Raw genomic sequence first — 21336 nt, forward strand, 5'->3', positions numbered from 1 at the left:
GAGCTGCAAGTGCAAACATAAAATACATAAATACAACAGCAAATTGAAATAATTAGCAAAGCCTGGCAAGTATCCCTTGAATGTTGAAATTACAGCTCTTTAAATCAGTGTCTATTACAGGCCCAGTTCCTGTTTAGCAGGAAAGCTCTGATCATCTGACATGTGAATGAGATGTGTAGGAAGACAGCAGTGATCTCCCTCCTGTTTGACCCTCTCTGTAACTGTGTGGACAGGATGCAAGGACAAGAGGGAATGCAGCTTCATCTCACTGAATCAGATAATTAAAACAGTCAGAACTGCCAGAGCCATAAAAGCAATTCTAGACACAGTCTACAGAGATACTCCACAGCATATTAATTTGCAACGACTTGGAAGTTCCATTTGTTGCTACTGAAATCAAGAAAATGTTGCTGTTGCAGGATTTTCACTCATTCAGAGACAGTAACAAAGTGAAAGAGAAAACTTCTTGTCAATGTCAAGACAGATTACCTAGGATTACACAAGAATGTCAAACACTCTGAGAGATCATCAGCAATGCAGGATGCCCTTCTCTAATGTATGGATTGCATGATTCCCTCCAGACAGGAGGAACACAAAAGCTGCAGAGATGTATGGAAACACCATATAATAGTCTCTGTGGCGGTTTCTGATTTCATATTGGTTGTTGTGTAGTTGTTGGCTTCAGTGATTACTTCAGTGATGGAGAAAACAGCTGATCCCCTCTCTCCCACAAATAAATCTTTATTAGATGGGTGATACTAGCAGTTAAGTGTTTGCAGTATTCACCATTGAACGCCAGAGTATGGCATTAGATGGTAACGATTTGCTGCTGAGTTACTTGCTGTAATTTTATTTTAATTGGCTTCTTAACTCATATCAATGAGTATCATAGAATCATTACAGATGAAAAAGAACTCTAAGGCCATCTGGTCCAATCATTGCCCTTTTCTGAAACATTTTTACTGTTGCAGAGGAGGAATATTAACTAATACTGACATTCCTGTAAAAGAAAAGGATCAAAATCAGAAGAACACAGACAAAACTCAAGAAGATAAGCAAAAAGAAGATGTGATTGCCATACAAAATACAAATCTCTATAACAGTTGCTGTCACCTATTCATGACTTTCAGAAGAGGAATCCTAGGGCAATAGTCTGGATGCAGCAGCTTCAGAAAAACAGCCTGCTCATGAGACATTCCACACTAACTCAGCATCAAAAGCAAATGATGAGAGGACTAGAATTTCTGCAATTCTACTGTGCCCCAAAATCATAAGCAGCTGTCACAAGTACCTGTTATCCACAGCTGCTGTTTAGAAATGAAAACTTACAAGAATCACAATAGTGAAGCTGGTCATTATAGTGCTGGTCATAGTACTAGTTTGGTATGGTCAAAACAGTCAAACAGACCGAGTGTTAATTGCAGGCTCTATCACCCAGATTCTTCTGGTGAAAAGTACAGGGCACATTATATTGGAGCTGGGAGGAGACAAAACTGTCTTTGCCTCAACTACAGAATTTGCGAAGTCTTGGTCAGCAGATTTGTTTCAAGGGATTAACAGCCTGCTAAGAAGTTAATCTACCCTTTTGATTTTGATCTAAAAGGCTTCCTCTAGAGAGCAATAAGTCTAATTATCCAGAAAGAAAATGACATCAAGGCTGAATCCCCACCTTCCCTGGCTCTAGTCCCCTCCCTTCTCTGGACTGTCTCACTACCTGGACATTAGCTCTTCTGTACAGTTCCATTCCTCTTACATCACCAGGGCAGTTGAAAGGACTGTGTCCATCCCACCTGGGAAAGGCAGGTTACCCTGCAGGATAACTTACTGGGAAGCACTGCTTCCACTATCAGCAGTGTCTGGGTGCCCAGAGCACAAACCTCGTAGTCTGAACCTGCAGGTTTGAAGCATCATCCTCATGAGAGTTCATCGTGAGTTAGAGCATCTTCGCCTGCATGGCCTGGGAGGTGCCTCTGCTTCCCAGGGGTTCAAGTGGACTAAGGTCAAAGGGCTGAAAAGGTAACAGGCATGGTTCATTTGAGAGCAATTTTTAACTAATAAATTTCACACAACTCTAATAGTTAATAGTAGTATCAAAGCCTTGTAATGGGTCTGTTTGCCTGAGAGATCTGCAAACCATCTGCACTCTTAACTGGAGTCTTCTTGCCTACCCTACTCAAAAAATAGTGTTTTCCATTGCAAAAAGCAAAACAAGTGTTTGAAAGATAACTGTGGTTTATTCTAAGTTTGTACTTGCAAAAGATAATGTATCTCAGTTACCTGATATAATGACTTTTTTGCAAACAAAATGAAAAAGATTCTCTCCTACAATATCTGGACAGCTATATATAAATATTTAACTGAAAAACTATCCAAGGTATTTTCTAACACATCAGATTTTGAAAAGAAACTACAATTTCCTTTGACATTACTGAGGCTTTAACTCTAGTTCTTAGGATATTTCATATGCAAAAAGTAACTTCTGAACTCCTTCTACAGTTTGCTCCTGTACAGTAACTATAGAGTTTCCTCACTAAATGACTGTTATCTGTAATATTAACTTTAAAATCAAACATAGAAAAAACCTGAAGTATGTAAGTTTGTCAGAAATATATCACAGTACTGAAAATGAGAGTAACTACATATATAGCTCCCTAACAGGAACATTAAGTCTGAGTCTAAAACTCTTGGCCCCAATCAAAATGATTTCAAATAACACAAGTAGATGTATAAAAAATATTTATATTTTCTTGTTAAAAAGAAAATGATGCTTCCTCAAACAAAAAAACCTCATATGATTTTCTGGACACAGACCCAAGTTACAGTGGAAAGAGCTCAGAAAGCTTCAAATAAAGTTGGCATTTTTTAAAAGGATGATTTAACAAAATGATTGGATGAGGTTCAACCAGCCTATTTAGTCTGGTAATTCTAGAAACATCAGTGGAAAAAAAAACTTTTTTTTTTTTTTTTTTGCTTCCTGCTATGCAGTGTCACACAATCACATGACTGAAAATGTGTTGTCTGCAGCAATGGTAGACACTGACCACAAACGATTTGGATGCATTATGTCAACACTGATTGCTGTGTCCAACAAGAGGTGCAACATCCTTCGGATAACAAGGTGCAGTCCTTAGCAGCTGTTTCACATGTGTGAGCTTTGCCTGCCTCTCGTGCCCAGCGACACACGTAGCCTGGGCTCTCTTGCTTTGTAGTGCTCATTGAAGTCCAGTCTAAAGCTCAGGAACCGAAGGCTTTCATCAGAACTGGTTGTCAGCAGTTTGATCTTCTAACACCTGCCATGCACATCAGAGTTTCCAAGACAAACAACTCGGTCTTTTAAAGCATGCTGCCCCCTTGCCACTGCCTTGGGACAGCATTCAGGACCCAACATATGACAAGAGGAGACCTCACCTTATTTCCGTGTCACACAAACAATGCTGGCCAGGCCAGTGTTAAAGCACTGCCTGCTTCAAACCTGTCTATTCAATGTAGGTTGTACAGCACCAGTGGCACCTCAGAACAGCAGAGATTCTGCCCATCTGCCCCAGCCACCTTAGGGCCGTTCCAAGCAAAATCTAACTGCAGTCTAATTATTGCTAGCAGCCCTCCAAAAATTTGACTCAGTCTTTCCTGGGGAGGGAGAGGTGCAACATCTTGATCCAGATGGCAAATTTCTCACAGATTTAAAGCCCACATGCCGAAGGCCAGGATCACCACAGGCTCCAGAAAGGGTCACCAGTATTTTTTGTCTGAGGACACTGTTGTCTATTCCATTGGACCTCAACATGAAATACTGAGCTCCTTTTGATGATGCAGTTGTTTGTTCAGAGAGGCCACAGTTCAGCCAGGTGGAAAGTGGAATTCTTAACGATAGAAAAGGCTACAATACAATTAAAAATACATGACTGTTACAAGTCAGAGCCTTATCCTGGAGACCCATAGTTCATAAACAGCACACATCAATACTTTGTCTGCACTTTGAATCGTAACTTGTAATTTATGTAACAACCAAAGGATCCGGGACTCTGAGGCCAGAGCTCAAAATGCACCATTTGCAATTCTGCGCTGTCCTCTAAAGGCTGCTTCAGGAATTTCAGTCTCTGAGTTTGAAAAGCAAAGTGCTTCTGCCCTGTGTCTGTGTACTGGAGCACAGGCCAGCAAGTCCAAGAAATGTGAGAGGTCTATGCAGAACTTCAGGAGCAGATCTGCAAACCAGTGCAAGACATTGGTCTGACCAGAGGCACAGACACCAATTCTGTGCGGTGTGTGACGCTGCACTGGCAGCATTGCTGGCTCTGGCAAGGGGTGGGATCAGCGGATTTCTATTACTCTGCATCCTGATACAGTTTGTTCTGCTGGAGAAGCTTTGAAGTCCCTCAGTATGTCCACATGCCAGCCACAAATAGTAATGGGCATCCAAATCAGCTTGACAAAACTGAACTAAAAAACTTGATCTTGCTTGGTACTTTCCTACACCTTAAAAGGTGATTTTCAGTTCTTTATTTATAAAAGAGAAAGGTCAAGCAAAATTAACCTACAGTGATATAATTGCCCATTAAGAAACCCTATCATTTAAGTCAGAAGTGCTGGTAAACTTTTTCTATGAGGCTATTTCTTCTGAGTCACAGTATTGCCCTTTAACAGTCTTAATTAAGGAAACAGTAAAATTTATTATTTTCTTTTGCTTCCTGGCTACTATCCAATTACTCTTTCTTGTAATTATTTCCTGTTCTCTTATTAATGCCCATTTTGCTCTTTATATTTGCAGGATCTTTCTTTAAATTTCCAAAACTTTTTGCTTGTGAAATGTTGGAACCTGTGCATATGTTCTAACTCTGGGATAAGTCTGGATCTGATTGTGGTTTTGTCTTAAACTTTAGTTGTATTAATAAAATTGAAGTGAGTGCAATTTTTCTGCTTTTGTGATTTATGAAATACCACTTCCCCCCCACATTTTATGTTCTCTGTATGCTTTCTGTTCACCACTAAATGGTGCAATTTCACTTCTCCCCACATGGTTGTTCAATTGCTTGTTTTCTAAAGAATTTTAGCTTCTTCCTTTTCTACCTATTATAATTTGCTCCAATTCTTTTCCACACCAGGTTGTTAAAGGAAAGTTCCCCCTTGCCCTTTTAATTACTGTTGTAAGCCTGTGTGTAATTTCCCTCTGTTTCTTTACACTCTTCAGCACTGTTCAACAGAAACATGAGATAAAACTCAGTACAAGTACCCTTTTTAAAGGAGTGAATGCAGTGCCTTTTAGAAAGCAAGGCAGAAGACTGTGTGCTTTGCCTCTCTCTTGGTAATTTTTGGAAAAGTTTTAGAGGGTGATGAAGTGGCCATGAGTAGCTTTGGGAATGTTCCCATAGCAGGAGTCAGAGGCATCCTAAATCACAGAATCACAGACTATTCTGAGTTGGAAGGGACCCACAAGGATCATCAAGTCCAACTCTTAAGTTAATGGCCCACATAGGGAATTGAACTCATGACCTTGGCATTATCACAACCAAATACCTAACTAGCTTGTTCTTATGGCACATATCTCAAATGCAAATACTTGGGTTTCATTTTCTGTGGCACTGGAAGATTTCACACATGGGGTAATCACCTTGTGACAGCTTTTTCCTACCATATCTTTTAATATTCAGACTGATGGTAATAATAACTCCAATTGTATTTTTCTATACCCTAATGTTTAGCTAACTTAATTGCTGTTCTGATAACTTCTGGAGGAAAATATTTGACATAATTTGCTCTACAAAGAGCTAAAGTAAATTAACTGTGCAATGATAGAAGTTTCACCGCCTACCCTCCTCACATTTTTCTTGGGGTTTATTTCTTTACTCTTTCCTGATCATCTCTTTGGTCACCATTTGCTGCCTTTCAGGGTCCCTGTTCTCTTCTCCTCTGCCCTTCTCTCCTTTTGTGAGCAAATATCCATCACTTTTGTTTCTTTAACTTTCCTGACCTCTCTGTTCTCTCTGATCCCATACACCTCTGGTCAGCTTTGTCTGTTCACCTGCACTTGAGTCTCTACTTCCACTCATGTGGCACTCAGGTTTTAGTCCAATGATGTTATGAGAGAATGTACAATATTGTGTAGTCAAAGAGTATTAGCAAAAAGTTAGCTTTGGAACAACAGGAAAGAAAAGAAATATTGACTGAGACACTGTTGCTGCTCTTCCAGGGAAAGAGAGTAAACATCGAGTTAATCCTTATGAGTGATTCCAGTGCCTTAAAGACTGCATTGGACCAAAGGTAACAGAAAATGGTAAATATACTACATCAAGGAGCCTGTTACTTCAAAGAGTCTGAATGGTTCATATGTTAAATTGATAGTATTGCTTCATTTCATTTTAAAACTGTGGTTCAGCAAGCCCTCAGAATGAAATATGACTTGTTAAATCAATGGCTGTAGAAAATTTTCACTCTGAATAATTGCAGACTAAGAAAGAGAGTATTTTACATTTTGACTCTTAATTGTTATCCTTCATACTGTAATTTTGTTTTGTTAAATAGGGTAGAGCAGGTGATGGTTACAATGCTCCTGCAGAAAACAGATAGAATTATTTCCCCTGACTTCTGAAACAGCAGGTTCTCATACCTGTCCCAGCTCTACTTGCCAATATTTGCATCTCTCTTGCAGCTCTCCCAACTCTTCTACCTCTCTTCAGTAGGCAGAATCGTATTAGAGGTTAAAGTGGTATTTTAGGTTTCAAGTAGACAAAAGATGATTTTCAAAATTAGGCACTTTGGAGAAGTCCCTGAGCACTTTTATGTGAGCGTGAAATACCTTGTCATCTCTGAGGCTGTTCATTCAGTTGAAAATTGAAATGAGTACAAATGTGCATACTCACAGCTCATTTCTAAGGTCAGCATTGGGAAATATTTTGCAAGGTCAAAGAGAACTCCAATCTTTAAGTCTAGATGTTTTAAATAAAGCTTCAATTTTCTGTCCAAATACCTCCCTGTTTTTTTAAACATTCATTACCCTTTACCTCTGTGTGTTTAAAATTTTACTTGTGTATTTAAAGAGCATCCTTAATAGTGAAAATCATTGTTAGATGAAGTTACTAGAAGTTACAGTTTCACACTGACTAAAGATAATTTGCCATTCTTGATAGGAATACTACTTTAAAAGGTCGAAAAAATTCTTGTCTGAAACATAGGCATCTTGTATATGTGAAAGGAGGAAGACAGAATCCTTCCACAATTAATTTTAACAAAATAAATCACATAGATTTACGCTTTTAAAATAAATAATATGTTCCTGGGAAGAGTTAAGAGACCTTGGCATTTATTTACTGTATCTGGTATAAGAGGAGAAAATCCACAGGGCCTTGACTGAAAAACAGAATCACTAAAATAATACTGGATTATGATTATATTCTGCCCTTGATCTCCTACCCTAAGCCTGTAACTAATTCACTGAAAAATACATTATATCATGAGCTTCTGCATTTCTTAGTGGGTGCTTCTAAGGTACTAAATTGCATCGTACTGCACCCGGAGGCAATCGAGCTGCTGTAACTTCCAGCGGGAGATAAAGCTTCCTGGTTTTTAAGGTTTTCTTCTTCAGAGTGCATATTGGTTAAGATATAATTTATCTGTCACTCAGCAGAAAAAATATCTCTTGTAGTTTAAAACAACAAAACAGAAATACTTTGCAGTTCTTTTCCTTTTAAAGTGTTTATGATATTGGTAGCACCGCATGGGCAGCCCTTCACCCAGAAGAGTGTCACTCATTGTATAACATCCTAAGATGGGTGGGAATTTTATTCTCAGTTTCTGCATTTCTACTTTTACTGCAGTTTCTCCAAAATGTCCTAGGCCTTTGTCACTGTGAAAAAGAGGGGACTGAGCATGCAGGGTCAGTTAGCAATGGCTCTGGGACAGGATGCAGGCAAAAAGAAGAAGCTGGGCTTTTTTCAGCTTGGAAACATGGCTGGAGACATGGATCTCCAGCTCTATATGTATTTTCAGACACTGTAGCTCTAATAGCAAAGTGTTGAAATTCATCCAGAAGTATGCATTATATAAGTAACAAAATAAAAACAGCCCCATAGAGTAAATGTGTTGCTAGGAATTATTCTTTAACATTGATTGTAATATATAAGCATTTCAGTGTTAAAAAAAATAGAGTGAAAAGATAAAAATGTCTTATGCTTCTATTCAGAAATGTACTTGAATGGTGGTGCTGCCACCCACTGCAAGGAAAGACAGTTGGAGGAGAAGGAGACTTGTCAACTTCTACTCTAAGTACACACATTTATGTAGAATTCAATATTGGTTTTCGGGCACGAATTAAATGTAAAATCATTTCTCTCCAGAACCACTGAATCCAGCAGCCTGCAGAGGTGCAGCTGTCACAGCTCCCTGACCTCAGGCCCAGCCAGTAGCAAGGCTCAGGATGCATCCCACACAGACAGGAACGTGCACAGAGCATGTGTACACACCACTTATGCATTTATACACTGCTGGCAACGCAGGTCAACCCAGACCAGCACATAGAGTACTCACATAAATGCAGGCAGCACCAACAGCCTCATCCTGCTGAGCTGGATGAAGGATCATTAAGTGGGACATACAGATAAATTAGTGGGAAACCTATGTATCTATATATAATAATATATAATGAATGTGTATATACATATATTATTTATAAAAATAATTTCAATGTTGTTCTGCACCAGCCCACAGTGCAGACCGTGATGGAGCACCTGTGCCCCTGCAGCCCATGGAGGACCATGAGGGGTGCAGAGATCCACCTGCAGCCTGTGGAGGAGCCCAAGCTGGAGCAGGTGGATGCCCGAAGGAGGCTGTGACCCTGTGGGGCAGGCCTATTCCAGAGCAAGACCCTGGCAGGGACCTGCTGACCTGTGGAGAGAAGAGCAGGTTTTCCTGGAGGACTTGTGGCCCTGTGAGCAGTGGGTGCCCGATGGACTGCACAACATGGAGAAGTGACCAACAGGACGGCAGTTTGTGATGAACTGTTGCCCATGGGATGGACTCCTATCAGAGATGTTCATGAAGAACTGTCTCCTGTGGGAGAGACCCCATGCTGGAGCAGGGAAAGGACTCCTCTCACTCAGGAGCGGCAGAAACAACTTACTGCAACACCCATTCCCCCTCTCTGAGCTGCTGGGGGGAAGGAGGGAGGGGCAGGAGGAAGCTGTTTTTAAGATTTACTTTTCATTCTCCTGCTCTGTTAGTAATAAATTTAATAGCCCCACTTTGAGTCTGTTGTGCCATGACTGTGATCAGTGAGTGATGTCTCCAGGTCCTTAACTCATGAACCCCACTTTGTTCTCTCTCCTCTCCCCAGTGGCAGAGAGGAGTGAGAGAACAGTTTAATGGGTACCTGATGCCCAGCCAAGGTCAACCCACCACACACCTAGGTACTGCTGGACTCATTTTCACAGCAAAGGGAACTTAACCTTCCTCTGGAACTTGTCCTCTAGTTCCAACACTGGTGCTGCCTCTCTGGCTTGAGGATTGTCTAATGATATATGGGATCATGCAACATGCCTCTCAATGCAGTGACCAAGAGTGCCCATGCAGCTGATTTTTTTCCCCACAACAGTTTTGGCCAAAACACAATGACACAAGCTTTGCTGTTCTTCCAGACATTACAAGAACAATCCATTCCAACCACACCCACAAAAATGGAGTACTCCTGCCTGTCAAATGCTTTGTGATCTTGTGATCCCCAGCTCAGCATGCTTCACTTTCCTTTGACATCAAACATCACTGGCTTCAGAGTCCACACTTGCTTACAGCTGAACTGCTGCCTGCAAGTACACCCCACAAGAGGAGCTGCACCAGCATGTCCTTTAAGGGCACAGGATTTAAAGCCTTACATGTTTTAAAAGCAGAGATTCCAAGGCCTGCACAACAACAGGAATCCTGGTGTCCAGAGGATAAAAGTTATTCCAGAGCTGTAAGTCAGTCCATTGTCTCTGAGAGTTCACTTCTATCATCACAGCAGCCTTACCTGCATGGCCTGGTATGTGCCACCTCTGCTTCCCAAGGGTTCAAGCAGACAAAAGAAAAAAAAGGCCACAGACCTGCATGATCTGTGAGGGTAATTGTTGATTAATGGACTGCACACAACTCTTGGTGCAGATACGACTAGTACCAAAATCCTGTAAGAGGTAGGGATCTGTAAATCAATACACTCCTAAATGGAAACTTCTTACCCTGGAAAAACCAGAAACTGTCAATTGCAAAAAGCAACACATTTGTTTGAAAGATAATTGTGTTTTTATTTTTCTAAGCTTGCACTTGTGGAACATAATAAATGACCTGATATAATGACAACTTTGCAAAAGAAGAATCCTGCTCTCCCCAACTTCTGGACAGCAATATATAAATATTTACAATGAAAAAATAGGAAAGAGAAAAGAATGAAGTCAACATTAGCCAAGTCGGTTTGTTTCTATATATCTGATTTTGAACATTAATTATTCAATCTTAATGAACACTTCCTTTCCCAGTCCTGAGGCTTTAACTTCATTTTTAGATCTCATGTGCAACAGATACACTCCTGACTCTGCTTTCTACAGTTTGCTCCTGTACAGTAACCATAGAATTTCCCCATTAAATTTTTATTTCAGGTTTTTAACTTTGAAAACAACAAAAAAATTAAATATAAGTTTGTCTCCTGATACAAAGTTTCTCACACAGTCAAACACAGCACAACACTGAAAATCAGCATAATGAAATGCTGTATAGCTTCTTAACAAGGACAGTAAGTCTGGGTCCTGATCTGTTGGCTTTAACAAAAGCTCTCTTCAAATACAACAAGTACATATAGAAAAAATAACCTTCTTATTTTCTTGTTAAAAAAGGAAATGGTGCTTTCTATAAACAAAAGATGCGATTTCATTGACATATAAGTTACAGTGGAAAGAGCTCAGAAAGCTTCAAATAAAGTTGGCATTTTTTAAAAGGATGATTTAACAAAATGATTGGATGAGGTTCAACCAGCCCATTTAGTCTGGTAATTCTAGAAACATCAGTGTAAAAAAACCTAACTTTTTTTTTTTGCTTCCTGCGATGCAGTGTCACACAATCACGACTGAAAATGTGTTGTCTGCAGCAATGGTAGACACTGACCACAAACGACTTGGATGCATTATGTCAACACTGATTGCTGTGTCCAACAAGAGGTGCAACATCCTTCGGATACCGAGGTGCAGTCCTTAGCAGCTGTTTCACATGTGTGAGCTTCGCCTGCCTCTTGTGCCCAGCGACACACGTAGCCTGGGCTCTCTTGCTTTGTAGTGCTCATTGAAGTCCAGTCTAAAGCTCAGGAACCGAAGGCTTTCGTCAGAACTGGTTGTCAGCAGGACCAAGAACTGCTGGACAATTCCCTGAAGGAGAAAATAAAACCCAAGAAACAACTAAGAAAACATCACTGGTGTGTTTTGCACAGTAATGCCAGGTGGAGCCTGGACCTAGTAAAGACACAGAGGGAATCTGGGAAAAGGTAAGTACAATGGTTCATATGCAATTGTTAACAAATCAGTTATGCTGGATTTGTTCTTTCTGCAAAACCCCAGAGCTTTATTTCATCTTCCAATACTGTCATGCACGTCAGAGTCTCCAGTTCTAACAGCTTGGTCTTTTGAAGCTCCCCCATCCTCATGCCCTGCTGGCACCCTTCATCTGCCTGAATACTTCCAGGCTGCAGAGGAGCTGCCCCTGCACCACTGGCCTGAACCACCATTCAGGATCCAACCTGTGCCAACAGGAGACCTCACCCTGTTTCTGTGACATGTGCACATGCTGTCCACGCCAGTGCCAGAGCACTGCTTGCTTCAAACATGTCTGTCTGATGGATATTGACTTACATAAAAAGACTCCTCCTTTGTGAGGGGAACATAAATGATGACAGAACCTTTGACAACTAAGAAACAGTGAGTACAGATTTCTAAGTAGATAAGCAAAAAATGAAGCCCTAAATCCACAAACTGCACGCATGAACACAGAAGTTACATCTACTCAATATTTTAAATTAATTTCTACACATCAAAGCTTAGCATGTTTTTAAAAAAATGTAATCTAAAAGGCACCTGGTAAAAGTGAGTGAGTATTCGCAGCTGTGAGCACATTTTAGGTATTGAGTCTTGAAATTCTTTCATCCTTTTGCTCTCCTCTTCCTCCTCTGATGCAGTTACACCCCATTTGCCCTACAGAAGATCAAATAAGTTAAGAAGTGTTAAATGATGCAAGTTGCTAACTGGGCCACCTTCTGCCCAACCAAACCACCATGTTTATAAAAAACCAACCATTGCCATAGAAAGACAAAGACAGAGCCCCCAATATTGAAACTATCAGCCCCTTAGTGGTTGTACAAGACATTAAAAGAAAGCTGAGGTCAGCAAAGCACGTAAGCCTCACACCAGCATTGTGTGTCCCACAGACCAACTGCATGGAGGCAGACATGGAGCTCTGGCATTTTAAGTCAGAGGGTTCAGAATATTAAAGCCTCTTCCATTTACTTTACCTAAAAGAGTCCCAAATTTCTCATCCTCCAAAGTCCACTAGAGAAATCTAACTCAAGAGATTTGGGGCACAACAGAAATCAAAAACACCATTCAGCAGTCTTGTCTGAAGTCACTAGCTACTGCTGATGACTTTCACATCTGTCCCAAACACATTTCCCATTTTTGCTGTATTTCTACACGGTATCTAAACCCCTCCACTTATCAAAAAACAAGTATATCTGCCTCAATTCATTTTCATGTTTTAGTAACATTTTTATTGCACCTCAAGTTCACGCTGTTTTTTCCTCTCTTCAAATTGCAACCTCAGCTGCAGCTCCTCCAGAGCAGCCCTGTACATTGCATCTTGGGCATTCTGGAGCTCAATGATCTGATCAAAAACTGCTCGAAGCTGGTTGAGAAGTACCTGTGAGATAATCAGAAAACAAAGTAATTAAATAATTGAGCAGCAAAAGAGTCCTAAGTTACTACCATTCTCCAGAGCATGAGTAAATAAAAAAATCTTTTTTACACACAGCTGGAAAGATTGTTTTGCAAAGTCCTAAGTCAATGGATGGATAATCACACAGCTTGTTAGGATCAAAAACAACTGGCCCACACTATGCAAGTTTTATTATCAACACATGTCACTGTCTCTGGGCAGTAGGTACAGAACCTACCATTATCAAACCTTGTATCAGAGGAAGTAAAATGACTTTTCCCTTTGCTCTTACAACGTTAGAGAAGGTGGTTTCTAACACATAAGTCAAGATCATAGAGTTACAATTTAATGCCAAGTAGAAGACTTACCCTGGAATCGCTATCCAGCAAGCACCGAGCTATGATTGTGTCCAGAAAAACTTCATGAGCTGCAATGATGTGATCCAAGTCCTGTGCTTGTTGCACCTTGTTCCAGAGTTCATCCCATGAACATTCAAGCACCTGGAGCAATGATTCAGGATTGGGTTGTTTTGATTTGCCAGAGCACAAGCTCATCGAAATTTAAGACACACAATATATTCAAAATGTTAAAAGTACTTCATTTTTAAGTAACTAATTGGGCCGATAGACTATACCTCAAATGTAATGTAATACTGCATTTGATGAATGAAATGGACCATTTCTGATGCCAGAACGTGACATTGATGCAGCACCCCAGAAAGCTCTGTAAAAAATCCAAAGAGATGGCATGTTAAAGACTGCAAGCACAAGCACAGCCACGAATCAACTTGGTAAATTTTTTTTCTCCTAAATTGAGTACTTCATAAAACAGCCACTAATCTCGGACAGTAGCAGTAATACCATCTGGCAATAGATGAGCAAATAACATTGCACAATTACCTCCTGGAAAACATGAGCCAATGACACCAACTGTGTGCTCAGTCAGAGCTGGAAACAAACTTCCTCTTGAAATGTAAGAACAAATAAAACCCTAGCAATGGTAGACAGCTCCAGCCTGAAGACCCTCAGCTGAAGAGAATAAAATCTGCTAACTGCCCCATAGTCTCAAAGGGAAGAGAAAGCAAGAATGTGACAGACCACTGGCTTCTAGTCAAGCAAACACTTATTTGGGACCCAGAAATGACAGTAAACTAAATCCTATCTCATAGAAACAGAAAGGAAACCTAGTCATCCTGTACAGTTCCAGGTATCAGCCTTGTGCACAGAGCACTTTACAGGCAAGGGTGTCCTCTCCTACCCACCAAAGAGTTCTTACTTATAAAAAAATAAATATAACTTTGTAAATATTACTATGCCACAAAGCAGCATAATTCTCAACAGCTATTTTTTACTGAAAAATGTAGATAGATTAGAAAAAAATTTCAAGAGTGAGCCAGTACAGATGCTCACAAATATGACTACATTCTCCACTGAGAAATAGGATCAAAAAGTCACAGTTCATTAAACATACACCAGAACCACTACAAGTTTTCCTGTTTCTTCTCAAACATCTGTCTCTTCTTAGCCTCTTCTGTTCTTAGATATACAAAAGGAAATGGAATGAGTGAAAGTAAAACAAGTACATTCAGAAGGGTACATGTATGAGACTTACTAGTTAACAGACAACACAATAGAGAGGGAGACAGGGTACAAACAGGAAGGTATTAAGGAGGATGAATAAAAAGGCATAGAAGAGTTACAGCCTCTCAGTTGGGCCAGCATAAAGATATCTATATCAGTGCAACTTTTCAAGACAGTGACCAAGGATTAACAACAAATAGGAAACTTATATTTACAATAATGGTATTTTACCTTCATTGATTAAACAGTCAGTTAAGAGGAGCAATACACAATTTGTCTGCCCCAACAGACATTTTTTCCCCCTCTTAACATACAGTTTAAAACAAGATGCAGCCATCTAAATCCATGTCATCCATTTGGACACCTCTCACCTGGCATACTTTTCAGAAGCTTTGCATTGCACATGTGCCCTTTCCATATATCAGTAAGAATATACTCCATTCGCTTCGCTCTCCAGAGGAAATTAAATACTCTTAGATAGTGGCTCATGCACTCACGTGTAAACACCTACAAAACAAAGTATCCATACAAATTTAATAGATGTACCATATGTTCTGAAGTATCAAGAACCTCTGCACAGTCCATCTTATTTGATCCATGCAGTTTATTGACAAATATTGTTTAAAAAAAAAAAGAATTTCCTGGAAACCCCAGACCTTTTGGAGAGATCCTCCCTTGAGGGCTGAACAGTTCCCTAATATTGAAGGAGGCACAGAGCACTGCTGGAAGTCTAAGAAGGGGTGAAGATGACAAAGCCTAAACACTTGGCTCTTTTAAAACTACTAATATGAAGATTCCCTCTGCTGGTCAGACTCACATTTTTTCATATTTAAAAAAGCTCTTTACAAGTTTTTTACAGAGGCTAAATGCATTCTGATCAACAGTGCAGCTGCCTTCTCATACTTTTTTATACTCAAAACTGTCCAGAAAATTATTTTTTCAATTTTAGGTCACAGTTCTAGTGAGCACTAACTACCAAATACCATTTAGACAACATCAATACGTTCTCCTCAAGTATATTCTTTCTCAAATATATTCCCTCCTCAAATATATGCTTGCAAATTATCCCAAGTTAGAATCTATAAACTACTAGTAATGAAGACGATTCCATTTATTAAATACTTGCTAAAAATTCATTTTCAGTAATGATTATTTGAAGTGTAGTTTTTCAGCACTCACAGTTAACTTCTCAGAATTGGCTTAATTATTTATACAGTGGGTGAATCCTTGATGCAAAAAAAATATGATCTCCCACTCCAGAACAAAAAAGGGTTATTTCAATAAACACGTATTTAGCAATTCAATTCAGTACCCAAGTCACCCTCACAGCCAGCAGTATATGACATTACCGTTGCTATTGGTCCATCAACATGATAGTCCAAGCTGAAGACATCCCACCCAGTGTCCCCAGGCGATACCTGTATTAAAAAGATACACTCCTTTCAACACATAGTCAGAATGTACTATTGCTGAAGACCAACTTTTGCTTATCCTTTCATCAAAGGCCTTTGGGAAAACAAGGATCTGCTCAATAAGAGATACAGGAGTTCCTTGTTGAAAGTAGCAGATTAAACAAAATTTCTCAGAGTTTGATAGAAGGGTGAGATTCATCTCCCCGAAATGTTGATGTTTGTAATGTCAGTGTTTCTCCCTTGAAGCTAGTCATGGAAAATTAAGGGAAGGAAAAACCTCTTGGGCAGGACTACCAACTTATTTCAGATGCTACAGCTCTTCACTCAACTCCACCTCTGGGACTGGAGCGCTCTCATTAACTTAAGCTTCTTACCAGAGGTCTCTTTCCCCAGCTGTGCTTTCACTGCTTTCCCTCTTTGTAACTACAGGCAACAGAGACACACACTCCAACCCATCCCTCCCCACCCCAGTTCTTGTAAGAGCATCAGCAGTAAGAGCTGTTGGCAGAACCTCATATCAGGGCCACCAGCATCAATTCCTGTCAGGCCCGAAATACTCAACTTCATATTGTCAATGGTTGTAAACCCACAGCTTGAAATACAAATAGACAGAAAATGGGAAAAGAAAGCTTATTAAATGAGGTTTATATCATTCAAAATAAGCTTCAATGGAAAGGGATAGGGGAAATATATTTATATACACATAAGAAAGCTTTTGTTTCATGTATGTCTGGATGGGTACACACACACACACACACACACAGAGTTTCAGTCACGATGATGCAACAGACCTCCAGAAGTCGAACATCCAATCTCTTGAGAATCTCAGGATTATCAAACTGGGCGTTGGTTGCCCTCACTGCTGTTTCAAGGATTCCAGTCAGATTGTGCTGATACAAGGTTGTAGCTGGTCGAGCAAGCTCCGGCCTGGTGGTATGGAACAGTCATAGCATATTACTGAAGTACTCTGCAGCAACAATTCAGTAGTAACTGCAGCACATGGCAAAAACACTTTTCTGACAGACATTCAAAACTTCTTATTACTCTTTCAGTCTTATCCATGAAGAAAATCAGTAAGTAAAATATTTGAGCAGAGCATAAGCAGAGTATGTCTATTCATATGCAACTACACTCTTGAACATCAGCGTGAAGAGTAACTTCATCCTCAATCAATGCCAGTAACTTGAAGTCACCAGGACTGTAATTTGAGTTGCACCCATATCTAAAATGAGGCGGGTTACATCATTAACACACAAAATCAGTAATTCCATTTCAGTTTTGAGTAACTGACTGACAGCCATCTCATGGGCTTAGAAATGCTGGCAGCACACAAACCTGCCCCCTCTATGTAACTTAAACTATCCAAAGAGTTGGAAAATGCAACTCTTGCACTCTCTCCCTGAGGATCAGCGCCCAAACCCCTTTCACTATCTGTGCCTCAAATATAATGATCATCATCATGGCTCAGCTTTGTGAGCGAAGCTTTGGGAAGGGCTCTCCCCACATGGGTGTGCCCTTCAAACCTGCAGAGTGGATTTTTTAGGTGAGGCACAGCGTGTGCAGAACTGGCCCCACCCTTTCACTCCTCAGGTTCATCTGCCACAGCTGAGCGAGCTTGGACAGTGACAGTGAAGTCCTCAGGACTAGAACCTACAGCCCCCCGTATTGCCAGGAGGTCTCCCATCCAAGTACTAACCGGGGCTGACCCTGCTGAGCTTCCGAGACCTAATGGGATGGGGTGTCAGGGTGGCTTTTAACTAATTTTGCCTCAAATATAATACTGACTCCACAAACCAATCCTATCCTGCTTAACTTTAATTTTCACTTTAAAAAGCATGGTCACCTACAAATCTCAACAGATGGTTTTTATTTACAAAGAAGTTAAATGACTTTGTTACAAAGCTTGCCTTCTATACCAAGGAAAAGCTTGGTAAACAACATTTTTGATAGGCTAAGTTTCATGAGTAGCATCAGCACGTAGAAGCTGTGAGCTTGCAAATACACTTTAAGATCTGAAACCAACAGTTGTGGGTGTACCTGAGTGCTTAAAACACAGGGTGGTGAGGCATCAATTAAATTTTTCAAATTGCATTGAGGGGTTTTGACACAATGTTTTGGACCAAACAACTCCAAAACACAGAGACCTAATATTCCCAACAATGCTAACTGATGGCATTAAGAGCACTAGAAATTTTCTGCTTAAATTTCCTGACAGGAGCAAGAGAAATGCTAACATCCTCGAGGCTGTCACAGGGCTAGGATAAAGATAACTGTTTTAGTGCAACTTCTCAAGGCATTGTGAAAGGGTACTGCATATACTTCTTATCAAAGAGGAAGAACAAAGTTTGAGCCTCGGGTAAGAAAAATTAAACTAGAATTTAAAGGTTATTACTCATAAGTTTAACTGAACAAAATACTCGAGGGGTCCTCTTCCAAAAGCAAAACAGTTTCTGTGTTGATCATGCACATTTGGAAGCATCAGAAACTTAACATAATTACCCTTCCTATTCTCTTACTTGAGCAAGTCCATTAAATGCCTGATAAAGTCTCCTTGACCAAGTAGTAAGTACCGCCTCATGGCCTGCATGTGTTCCAGTAGATTGTACTTCTTGTTGAGAACATCCAGCAGGTATTTGCTGGTCTCAAAATAAGCTGCATCAATTTTCTCTTGAAAGGCATTTTCCAGATCTGTGAACAAATCAGCAGCTAAAAAAAAAAAAAAGATTAAAATTAAATTTGTATTTTTCGAAAACTGTGTCAAACAAGCTTTGGACTTCAAAGATGTAAACAGAAAAACTATGTCTTCTGATTCACTGTACTATACATTTGCCACAGCCAAACTAAGAGCAAGTCTTAAGCAGCCTATACTTCAACATTACCACTTTTTCCAACAAGAGCTCATACTTTTACACTAAGAATCACCACTTTTATACAAAAGGTTGGGGTTTTTTTAAGGTTGCTGAAATACCACAATGTACAAAATCAAATAATTAGAAGAAGATCTAAAAGCTCAGAGTTAGGGAAAAGTTTTGTTGGGGGAACCTAAATCAGAACCTGCTTCTAAGCAGGGGGTGTGGTGGGGGAATGAATCAAACAGTAAGAATATCAGAATATTCAAGAGAAAAGAGTTCCCAGATATAAGAGAGAATGAGAGAAAAGGGAATATGCTTTCATTACCTGGGGGACAGCTAGCAACCTGATATTTTCTTCTCCACCTTTAATGCATGGCAATTTGGGGACAGAAAGCAGGACACTGCCCCTTAGTAGGAATCTTATGCCACTATTCTCTACAATTATAAGCTTATTAAGAAAGGGACTGCAATAAAGCTGTTATGAGATAGCACGATGTCCTAGTTAGAGCAGCCAGGACCAGCTTATTACTGTGTGGGTGTAACCAAAACTGTGTATTCTACACCCTGTGTGTCATTTCTAACAAACGGTTAATAATGGTTCATTTGCAGCAGCTGCCCAGGGCACCCCTAACCCCTCAGGCCACAAGCTGGGTGTTAAAGGACCCTGGGTCTTCACACCAATGACACCTGTGTGATAACACCCCTCCAGGGAGGCATTAGCACCTTCACCCCCAGCCACAGGGGTCACATCTGCTAATGGGCCACCCACAAGTCCAAAGATATCCCATGACTCACAGAGTAAATTACCCATTGTAAAACTCCTCACCCTGAGGGAGGTACTGGGCATTCCCATTTGAACCTGAGCATATATGATCTTGGGGTCTGGGGACTTCTGGGATCATTTGTTGGATCCAGAGGAGGACCAGAACCTCAACAGGACTGTGACTGCCACTCGACCAGACTGTGACCACCACCCTCAGCAAGAGGTTTTTGTTTTACTTTGGGCTCAGGGGCACCACGTGGGGCTCAGCACAAGGGCTAATGAGCACCATTCTGTTTGTACCCCAGACTGCTGGGATATACATCTGGGTTTTGTGGGTTAAAACCAGTTTCTCTTTGTATCAATGAATTTATTGTAATGCTTTTATTAAATTTTAACTCTGACTTGTGATCTCTTTTGAGCTGAGTTCATTTCTCCTGCCAGTTTACCTTTAAACCAGCACACAAGAAATGTGGTCTCTTCAGACAACATGGAGCAATACTCCAAATACTGGATATCCAACTATTGTAAAATTCAGAACTTCCACAGTATTAAAGGATATACTCCCACTTTCAACAACTTTACTTACACAACTATTTCCCTAAGGGGAAAAACAAAGATGCAGTAGATTAGTGTAGGACAGTGCATTGCCTGCTCCACGATTAGTCTTAAACTGTAATGCAGAAAGGAAAAAATTAAACTCAAGTTTTGTGTTGTTCTGATGAGATTCAGCCTCAATTAATAAAATGCTTATAAGCTGAAGAAACAGTGGTTCTAGTAAGAAAGACACTCTTCAGTGAGGGAAAACTCCCAATGTCTGGTTCAACGACATTCCCTGAGGTTTACAAATTCTCATTCCGTAACCAGTGAAGCTCTCCGTAAGACAAAAGAAGTGCAAGAATATGCAGAGATGTCAGAGATGCCACTTTTTATAATACATTGCTATGTTCAAAATCTCTACACTAGGGAAATAGTACTTAGTCAAGTAACACGCATCAAACTTAGGGATGTAAGAATTAATACAGCCTCCAGTAAGGAACCCTCAAAGTCCCCTTTCCAGTCAGTGACAGCAAAACAAGAAAGACAGCCCACCAAGATCTCTGCTTACTCTAGTGAAAACAGAGATCTTTGTGTGATCTGACAAAGCAATTCTTGCATTGCTCAGGTAAGGAAGCATGTAGCAGTGTTCCCACTGTCAGAAAAAAGGGAAAAACATCAGTTCATGTACATGTATTTGTGTCACTGGTACTGGACAACAGGGCAGTGAGAATCTTCAATCAATTCTGACCTTCATCCAGTCTTTCCCTGTCAGCAGATCCTGTCCTCTTTGCTGGTATCGTCCAAAGGCAGGTTCAATAGCAGCTTGTGTGCACAGTGGCACCAGCCATCTGACCTGCCATCTGACCTGGTTTCTCTGAGGGGTTTGGAGGAAGGTGGAAGAACTTCCATAAGGGGAAAAAACCCTTGGAGTTTCACAGACAGAACACAGTAAGCTGCAATACCCCAATGATCTTTTTGCAAGTGTCCTTTCTCAAGAAACATGCCTAGTGGGTGAAACAAGAGAGGGAACAAGCCAATTCAAAAGGAGTTATAAGCTACTGGGCACAAAGCTTGGGCCTGGGACTGGCTCAAGGCACAGGCAAAGCCAACAGGCAGCAGGCAATTTCCTAGCTTGTCTATGGCAAGCCTACCATGTCACACATGCTGGTCCTGCCTCCATTCAAGTAGGGGTGAGCATATGTAAGGCAGTACCTATGGCTGAGGATACATGGACCAGTCTCAACCTTACTGTTCCAAGCAGACAA

The 21336-nt window shown here is 40.5% G+C and overlaps 1 protein-coding gene across 1 annotated transcript in view; it reads right to left on the reverse strand.

Moving 5' to 3' along the window:
* Positions 1–10243: 10243 nt before the first annotated feature.
* Positions 10244–21336, reverse strand: part of TUBGCP3 (tubulin gamma complex component 3) — a 55161-nt gene continuing 44068 nt past the window's right edge. Inside the window, exons 14-22 of the mRNA XM_071569646.1 lie at positions 18436–18625; positions 16711–16846; positions 15857–15925; positions 14879–15014; positions 13562–13650; positions 13296–13427; positions 12772–12912; positions 12075–12191; positions 10244–11372 (exon numbers count right to left, since the gene is read on the reverse strand). Of these exons, the coding sequence (XP_071425747.1) occupies positions 11214–11372; positions 12075–12191; positions 12772–12912; positions 13296–13427; positions 13562–13650; positions 14879–15014; positions 15857–15925; positions 16711–16846; positions 18436–18625 (1169 nt within the window). The 3' untranslated portion in view covers positions 10244–11213. The remainder of the gene's footprint in view (positions 11373–12074; positions 12192–12771; positions 12913–13295; positions 13428–13561; positions 13651–14878; positions 15015–15856; positions 15926–16710; positions 16847–18435; positions 18626–21336) is intronic.

This window comes from Pithys albifrons, chromosome 1, assembly GCF_047495875.1.
Source record: "Pithys albifrons albifrons isolate INPA30051 chromosome 1, PitAlb_v1, whole genome shotgun sequence".
Taxonomy (NCBI): domain Eukaryota; kingdom Metazoa; phylum Chordata; class Aves; order Passeriformes; family Thamnophilidae; genus Pithys; species Pithys albifrons.